Source organism: Vigna unguiculata, chromosome 9 (genome assembly GCF_037176805.1).
Source record: "Vigna unguiculata cultivar grain cowpea cultivar isolate G323 ecotype 2 chromosome 9, ASM3717680v1, whole genome shotgun sequence".
In the NCBI taxonomy this organism is placed as follows: Eukaryota; Viridiplantae; Streptophyta; class Magnoliopsida; order Fabales; family Fabaceae; genus Vigna; species Vigna unguiculata.
This window is the reverse complement of record NC_140800.1, coordinates 635,985-645,506: the sequence shown is the minus strand read 5'-3', so window position 1 is coordinate 645,506 and position 9,522 is coordinate 635,985. Positions and strand designations below refer to the sequence as shown.

The 9,522-nt window shown below is 32.9% G+C and overlaps 1 protein-coding gene and 1 non-coding gene across 2 annotated transcripts; both read left to right on the top strand.

The window, feature by feature from the left end:
- The first annotated feature begins 2,820 nt into the window (after positions 1-2,820).
- LOC114196153 (uncharacterized) lies at positions 2,821-8,003 on the top strand. The gene is made up of 6 exons (XM_028086704.2): positions 2,821-3,076; positions 3,965-4,197; positions 4,348-4,415; positions 4,503-6,350; positions 7,072-7,195; positions 7,284-8,003. Exons 2-6 carry the CDS (start codon positions 4,080-4,082, stop codon positions 7,940-7,942), a joined length of 2,817 nt encoding a protein of 938 aa, XP_027942505.1. The 5' UTR covers positions 2,821-3,076; positions 3,965-4,079; the 3' UTR covers positions 7,943-8,003.
- Positions 8,004-9,346: 1,343 nt separating this feature from the next.
- On the top strand, positions 9,347-9,418 carry TRNAP-UGG (transfer RNA proline (anticodon UGG)). Its single transcript has one exon. It is a non-coding gene; the product is annotated as a tRNA-Pro (tRNA).
- Positions 9,419-9,522: the final 104 nt, after the last annotated feature.

The window sequence follows — 9,522 nt, the reverse complement described above, 5'->3', positions numbered from 1 at the left end:
TCACCTTTTATCTTTATTATGAATCTTAGTTTTAGAATTCATATTCATGGACAAATTTTAAATTTTCAGTGACTCATCTTCATTGTTGTTTAATGTTTACATATATGTTATCTCCGTTCAATCGTACATTTTACTGATAAATTTACAAATAAATATTTATTGACAAATTTATAAAGGTCGATAATTACTAATAGATTACTGTATTCATTAATAAATTTTATCAACGAACATTTCATCGACAAATTTCTACCTCGTTAGTTTATTAGTAAATCGTGTATATCAACAAATTTTAGTTATTATCTATAAATTATAATCAACAATAACATTTCATTTTTTGTTGTATTTTCTTTTTTTATAAATAAAGAAGAAGCTAGTTGAAAACAAAAATAAAGAAGTCAAAATAGACGTTGAAACTATTGAATTGTTAATAAATGTCACATAGGTATCCACTGTAATGTCAATATTCATTTAAGAGAGAATGCCACCGGGAGAGGTATCCAAGAAAACTGAGAATGGGAACTTAAAAATTGGAGCACTTTTTTTTTTTTTTTTGTTGATTAATATAATAATTTTTTTATTTATAAAAATTAGGAAAATAGAAAATTTGTTTTTTTAACTTAAATCAATTCCATAAGACTATGTATAAGAATGTGGGTTAGTCCCATTTGACGATGCGTCAAAAATAGAACATGATAAATTGGTTTTTTATAATAACTGAATTCAAAACTTTAACCTATTTTTCAAAACTTTAACCTATTAAAATATTTTATTATAATTAATAATAACTCAATTTGTAAATATTTTAATAATTTAAGTTATAATATTATCATCACAACTTATTTGTATTTTTAAATAATATAATACAAAACAAAATTGTATTTAAACTTTAATTTGAAAAATAGAGTAGTGGATCCATTCATCTCTTCTCACCAGTCTAACATATTACACGTAACAATAAAAAATAAATTGAAAATTACAATAATCAAATATGCTATTATATATTTTTATTTGATGAGTCTTTTGATAAAAAATTAGTTGGAATGCACAATATTAATCAAATATGAGTTCAACTCACAGGTAAAATATTAATATCACTTTCAACTGAAAATTTTAAGTTTGTGAATTTTTTTGACGAACTTCAACTTTTTGAAATTTACTTATATCAAACTTAAACTCATTTTAAATTCCTAAAAGTATATGATGAGTGACTAAAAATTCCCACTTAGAAAGGATAAACTCAAAGTCACATTGCTTTCTCCATGTTGTTACAATCATAATTAATTAAAGTCAAATTGAAATTTCCAATTTCGTTTCGATTATTAGGTAAATAAGCTGAGTTCACTTTGATTACTATCATGGTCATTTGAATTCATTTTTACCATATATTTTTACTAATTTTTCTATACTTATGATATGTTTACTTTGGTGGATATATTATAATTAGAGAGGAATTTGTGAGTGTTTTCAATGAATTCACTTTATTGACCTTCACTTGCAAACTTATTTTTTTACATACAAACTACGTGAGGTGGTGTTGTGCCCTTTTATTCGTGTTATAATTAATAATAACAATAATAATATTAATAGAATTAATAATAACAATAATAATAATTAATGATAATAACAATAATAATAATTAATGATAATAATATAATAATAAATAAAACTAACAATGGTAACCTTTCTTTTCTATCTATTATATTTTTTTAATTTATCATATCAGTCAAATTATAAATTTTTTACAAATTCCAGCTTTAATTCCTCTCATATATTCACCTTCAAATCACTTAAAAGAAATAACAAAAACTTCATCTTTAAATTCATCAAAATTTATTCACACACTTTTTTCCAAATTCATCATCATAAATCACTCAATGTTATTCTTAAATAATCATCATTATTATTTTTATTAAAAAAATGAAAATACAAAGTATCACTTTCTCATCAATATATAAATAAAATAACATGTGAACAAATAAATTATCTTAATGTCTGCCTTATATTAACGTCACATGTTAATAAAATAAAATCATTTTTTTAATAAAATCTTTGGATAAATTAATATCTATGAACCTATTCGTAATTAATAAGACAAATAGAAAAGGTTATTTATAAATTGTAAATTGTAATCAATTTTTTTCTTTTTAATTTGATGCATATTATTAGTTGCATTTGAGAATATATTTATTTAAGTGTTAGAATGGACAAACTTGATTATTTTGGTTGATTTCATTGTTAATTCATCAAAAATAGGTTGAGACGATTTGAATTGTTCTATTCTAGATGAAGTATTAATCCATCTACTTAAAAATAAAATTGAGAGAATTATTAATTTTATGTATATTAAAATATTTTATTGTAATCAACAATAGCAATTTAATTTATTTGTAGATACTAATGATTTAAATTATAATTTTATTATCTATTTGTATTCTTTAAGTAATATTTAAAATTTTAAATTATTTTTTTTTTTATAAAAAGCAATATACAGACAACACACGACTTTGAGAGCGAACTACTATTCTACCTGCCTTATATTTGAAGGACACATTCCAATACGGGGAGTGGTACACGTGTCATTTTTCAATAGGTGAATCAAACCTCGAAATCCAGAGATTCGGTGACGTTATCAAGCTCCCTTGGACCACCCTTTTCTCCGTTTGGAATTTGAAATCCCATCCCTCTCTAGAGAGACGTTATAAACTCTCCTATTTTATATTTATTTATTTATATAATCCAAACGTATTTCAAAATATACATTTTTTAAAATTTTGATGCAAAGTTTTAAATTTACTCCTTCATGCAATAAAATTCTCTTCTCTGTCTCCATTTATTAACACTTCAAACTGTGTCTGTCTCTCTCTATTCTCTCTCTCTCTCTCTCTCTCTCAATTCCCCAAAATTTTTCCGTTTGCTTGAACTTCTCCTCTGTGACTGTGATTATCCATTTCATTGCTTCAATTAAGTGCTCTCCCTGTCTTTCACAGTGAAACAATACAGTGCTCTTGCGGTGGGTGCGTGCTTCTTCCCTTTCACTCCACTCAAATACTTAGCTGACCAAACTCGTTGTTTCAACGTAAGTCTCCAAAGATTGCAGCTTTTCTTCATTTCTCTTAATGGGTTCTTGTCGTTGGCTTCTTCCTTTCTGATTTGCGTTTGAATTTGGCCACTTTCTTTTCTCCTTGCTGGTACTGTATTGTCATCATGTGTGTTATTTTTAGTGTTTGGATTCAGTTCAAGTTTTTATGTTTTGAAATGCCTGAATTTCCTGTTTTTGGGTTTCCATTCGTTGTTTGATGGGAAACACGTTTATATCTGATTCATTTGGGTGAGAAGAAATGCTTGTGTGTAATTACAGCCTCTGTATGTCTCTGTTCAAACTTTTGAATCCGTCGATAGGGCTGTATAGGATTGGACTTTTGTAAAATACTTAAGATCCAAACAACCTTTTCTTTTTTCTAACAATGATAAAAAATTATTAGGATTGCTATTTCCACATTTGGGTTGACTCAAATTTTTGCTCTGGATCTTTAGAATTTTCTTCTTAATTAGTTAGTTGAACCAGGCTATCGATGTCTATTTGCATTGATTTGGACTTAATATGATTACTTTCAAGTTTAGCAACACCAACTAAGTTATGATACTATTTTGTCTAGATAAATTTGACTATTGATTGTCTGGTTGGTTATCAAAAAGGAGATTTACATAAGCTAAATATGAACTATGCAGTGGATTTTAGGTTTGGTGCAATATTATGTGAATTGCTTTCCTCCAAAGGAGATCTAGAGATACAGAGAAACATACTGTTCAAATCTCCATGATTGTGTTTGTTTGAAGTTTTTGTTATGATGTTCCCTGTTAATATTCTTATCATTATGTTAGCTTCAGTAAATCTTTAATATTCTTATCATTTGACTAATGATGTTAATCTTTCATGCCAATGCTTTCCTGATGTGTCATGAAGGTTTACTGTCTTTAAGTGAGACAAATGACGTGTGATCCATGTAGCTGGTCTCATCTAGTGGGGTGAGGCTTTGTTGTTGTGTGTTGAAGGTGTACTACTGCATTCTGCTTTGAAAATGGGATTTGAAAGAGAAGGGACGAAAAGTGGAGGTTATGTTGGTGGTTTTTTCCAGTTGTTTGACTGGACGTCGAAGTCCCGTAAGAAATTATTTGCGGCCAAGTCAGATTTGCCAGGTAAATTTACTGTATTCATAGAACATACTGGCGTTTTTATTTCTCTTGTAAATTTGTTGGAATCGGTTACACCAAAATTTTATGGGTCTAGTCATTTTTTTTTGTGTTTTACTGTTGGTGATTTTTTTTCTTTTTCTAAATCATCTGCAGAGACTTTAAAACAGGGAAGAAGAGTCGGTTACAATGTGGCAATGCCAATGACACAGTCCTCCTATCTGGTATTATATGTCTTGCAAATTCATCTGTTGTTTCTGTGTATATATTTATTTTATGAAATTTGTGGTTATTTTGTTTAATTCTCACAGGTTGATGAAGATGAAAATGGAGTTGGGGCGAGTCTAAGAGGAAGTTGTGATCATAGTTATGCTTCATCTGTTACAGATGATGAAGCATTTGGTACAAGGGCTCCTAGTGTTGTTGCCAGGCTTATGGGATTAGATTCTTTGCCTTCTTCAAGTTTTTCTGATCCTTATGCTACCCCATATTTTGATACCCGGTCCCTTCAAGATGCCCAGTACTTCAAGAAAAACTTTGGTCACCAGCATGACCATCAGACCCCATATTCTGGCAAGCTGGTTGAAAAGGTTGAGGGCTCATCTAGGAGCTTCATTGAGCCAAAGCCACAAAAGGCCATTACCAGGCCAATTGAAAAGTTCCAAACAGAAGTGTTGCCTCCAAAATCAGCTAAATCAATTCCTGTTACACACCATAAACTTTTGTCCCCCATTAAGAGTCCCAGCTTTGTTCCCACCAATAATGCTGCATATATAATGGAGGCTGCGGCAAGAATTATTGAGCCTGGTTCCCAAGCTAGTACCAGGGCTAAGACACCTCTGGTAGCATCATCAGCACCACTGAGAGTGAGAGAACTAAAAGATAAGGTGGAGGCTTCACAAAAGGGACCTCTAATTGGGCCATCCTCCATGACCTCTAGAGCTCGAGATCTAAAAGAGAAAAGAGAACTTTCTCAAAGAACGGCCAGGCTTTCCGTATCTTGTCAAAGATCGGTCGAGTCAAATGCTGCCAAGTATCTCAAAGGGCAATCTTTGAACAGAAGCTGGAATGGATCTGAGGATATATCCATCAAATCTCCTACACATGAGGAAGAAGTTTCTTCTTTGAAGAATAATAAGGGGAAGTCCATTTCGCTTGCAATCCAAGCAAAAGTGAATGTTCAAAGAAGGGAAGGTTTGAGTATGACTGGTGGAAGGAGTATGACGACCCAAAAGGAGAATCCTGACTTGAAATCCAACCAACCAATGAAGACAAACGTGCAGAAAAATTTGCACAAGAAATCTTCTACTCAGAATTCATCTGGTGCTCTCAGACAGAATAATCTGAAACAGAATTATTCTACTGACAAAGACAAATTACCATCAAAGCCATTGACTACCAATTCCCACAGTAGAAAAGTTCTGACTGGGGATTCCCCTTACGGACGTCATAGAAGCTCCAGTAATAAATCCATTGCAAAATCTAAAGTTGGATCCAGAAAGTCAGCTATGGAGGTGACTGATAGTGAAAAGGAAGTTTTATACACCAGCACAAACAATTTTCCTAGAAAGAAAAGGTCTACAGACAAGGACTGGAATGATAGGGTTGTGGACAATTTGTTCATTGAAAAAACTCAAAAGCCTGCTAAGTCTAACCTAGTGAGTAATAAACAAAATAGTTGGGCTGAAGATGTAAAAAAGAAAGACATGGATGTAGTTTCATTCACATTCACCACACCATTAACAAGGAGCAATCCCGGTTTTGAGACATCTGGACAAGCTGCCCAAACTACTAATAATGGTCTTTCCCTGGATCAACGCATAAAAAGGGTGTTGCTTGACCCAGACAATACAAGGTCCCCAATAGGATACAATTTGATTGGTGGTGGTGATGCCTTGGGTGTCCTTTTGGAACAGAAATTGAGAGAATTAACATGTATGGAAACAACTTGTCATGACTCTTCTAAAATGAGACAACCTGCCATTACTCCTACTGTATCAGATGATCAAGTAACCGGCTTGAATGTAGTTAACCTCAATCCAAGGTTGCAACAGAAAAAAGACCAAGATGTGTTATTTACAGACAAATTAAGAAACAACTATGATTCAGACATCTCCTTCAGGGGTCTTCCTGAATTATCATTGAAGCAGAACTCATGGGCAAGTGACAAATTTCTTTCTAATTCTTATTACTTTTCTTTTGTTGTGTTTCTCGTTCAAGCATGTTAGTTAGAACAGTATACGATCACTTGTTAAATGGCCAGATAGAAATAATAAGTTAGGCTTGTTTGTTTCATGTTGTAAATATCCTTATAAAAGAAAACAAAAGATATAGATTCATTGCCTGTTTGCCAAGAAATATATAGTTACAGGTAAACATAGTTTTGATGCTGCATGTTACTTTTATATACAAATGGGCATTTCACTTCGAAGTCAGTATACTTTAAAAAATTAAAGTACATTGTAGCTGAGAAATGTAGTTATGTGCGAATAAAGTGAAACGACATTCAATTTCTTTGGCTATTTCATGGCTTAATGATCCTTTGGTGTCCTTTGGTGTTTGGTTGCTTGCTTGAAATAATCGTCACTCTTTTGGTTTTATGTTGCAGCTGGTTCTATGATATTATCAGTACTTTTAGCCAACTTAGACGCGTGATTAAATCTTATGATAAACAACTGATTTTTATAATGCACAAAAAGCTAACTTTTACGAGGCAATTGATTCAATACCGATTTTGTAATGATAAAATAAAATGGTAAAAATTACAAGTCCAATTGTATTGAATAATCAGTATTAATCACCCACACCCTTATACTAATGTTAGAATATTCCTTATGATTTCTGCACATTGACTAGGTGATTAACTCAAGTTGTTTACAGATTGATGAGATGGAGCCACAGTTACTCAATTGCAGACACCCAAGTCCAATCTCTGTTCTCGAGCCTTCTTTTTCAATTGAAAGCTGTGAATCTTCATTGAGCACAGATGTTACTAGTACAGAAGGTAGTTTTATGCTAAATATGGCATTCAATTACCTATTTTGAAATTAATTATTTCATGACTCAAGAATGCTAATACTATCCACTTTCAGGAAGCAAGTTGTGGTCATCTTTTCAAGCTCAGGAAGTTCAAGGCTTGAATTTTTCAAGGAAGTTCTATGCTTGTGAAACTGATGCTGAGTTATCCGATTCAGCTTCTTCAACCTCAGCTGGGAACATGATGAAGCACACAAGTACCGTCACAAGGTTTGGTAGCAGCTCAAGCACGTGGGAGTTGGATTATGTGAAAGATATATTGAGTACTGTTGAGTTGATGTATATAGATTTTTCCCTTGGCCAAGCTAGTGAGGTTATAAACCCTCATCTATTCAAACAGTTGGAAGGTCGGAAGGGAGGGTTTAAGCATGATGAGGAGGCTAGGATGAGAAGGAAAGTTACATTTGATTGTGTAAGTGAATGTTTGGACTTGAGATGCAGGCGTTATGTGGGTGGAGGATTCAAAATGTGGACCAAAGGGCTTGAAATGGTTAAAAGAAAAGAATGGTTAGCAGAAGATGTGTACAAGGATATCTCATGTTGGAGAGGAATGGGAGACTCAATGGTGGATGAGCTTGTGGGCAAGGACATGAGCAGCCAGTTTGGAAGATGGCTAGATTATGAGGTTGATGCTTCTGAACTCGGATCAGAGGTTGTGGACCAAATATTTAATTCTTTGGTTGATGGTGTTGTCACTGAAATCTTGCAATTGTAAACATCTTAATGATTGATTTTGAGGCTGTTTGATTATGAAATGTTGTCTTCATATTGATTCATTTATAGAAGTAGAATGCATTATCAAGTCTTTATTAATATTTGTTTGGATGATGAAACTGCTGCTTTTTTCACTGACACATTGCACATAGTTTGATATATTTGAGCTACTAAAACTGAATGAAGTATAATCTAATGTATATGGCTTATGACTTGTCTGCAATTGGTTGGGGCTAGCCAAAGTGGGTTTATACAATGTAAGAAAAACTCTAATCCTTACACCACACCCTAGCTTGGTTTTAGTTTACTTCTACAAAATTATAGCATTTAATGGTGAAAAGAGAAAAAGGAAGCTTTAACAATGTAAAAGTGAATCTAATCTAAGCTTGTTAGTAAAATAATTTGTTGAAAAGCATACAAAACTTCAAAAATAATTAATGCAATTTGCACAACTTTTTCATTTGTTCACCCTCCATTAGTTTTTAATAGGGATGGCAATTAGGGCCTGGCCCGCGGGCCCGGCCCGCAGGCCCGCAAAAAAAACGCGGGGCGGGCCAGGATATTGAGCCCGCAGGCCCGCGCGGGCCGGCCCGCAAGCCCGCATAAAATTTAAAAAAAAAAAAACTTGTACTTGTGTATATTAATTACTTCTTTTATGGACTCTTGCATTAATATTTCAAATTTTTGTATAATTGGAAAAGACAAGTATTATGTAATTTTTAATGTGCTAAAATTTAAAGAATACATTGTGTATGTCATAGTATGAATATGATGAAAATGTTGAATTATCAATTTATCATCTAATTCCCCAAAGTCTTTACTTAATTTTGTGAACTTCTTAAAGTTTTCCAATTTTTAAACATTGAAAGTTTTATCATAAAAAAAATAAATAAATTAAAAAATTAAAATAAAAAAAAAAGCGGGCCGGCCCGCGGGCCCGCGGGCCAACGTGTATGCGGGGCGGGCCAGAGTATGCGGCCCGCATAAAATGTGCGGGGCGAGGCGGGCCGGCCCGCGATATGCGGGCCTTATGCGGGGCGGGCCTAAACGGGGCGGGCCGGCCCGCATTGCCACCCCTAGTTTTTAAGTCTGGATTTCTGATTGCATAACAAAACCTCTCCTAAGCTAGCTACCAAAAAATGATACCAAAATTACCCAAACCTTTTTTACCTTGGTTGTACAAGCATATCTCAATTTCTAGGGGACAAAATGTTTCCAAATTTTTGGTTTTTGAATTTGCACTGCAAAATCAATTTTTCATGGAAAAGATATTTTTTAATGTGAAAAGTGGGAAACAGTACTTCAGAACTGATAATATAGTAGATATATTTGATAATTATAACAGTATAATAACAATATAAAATAATAATAATGTTTAATTAAAGGATATTTACAATTTCAAGGTGGGCATTTGGTCTAGTGGTATGATTCTCGCTTTGGGTGCGAGAGGTCCCGAGTTCGATTCTCGGAATGCCCCAACCCATCATAATAATCTTTTGTTTTTTCTTTTTGGGTTTTTTCTGTTATGTTTAACATCACCAAATGAGATAGATATAGGATCGTATAAACTATTAAAATAAT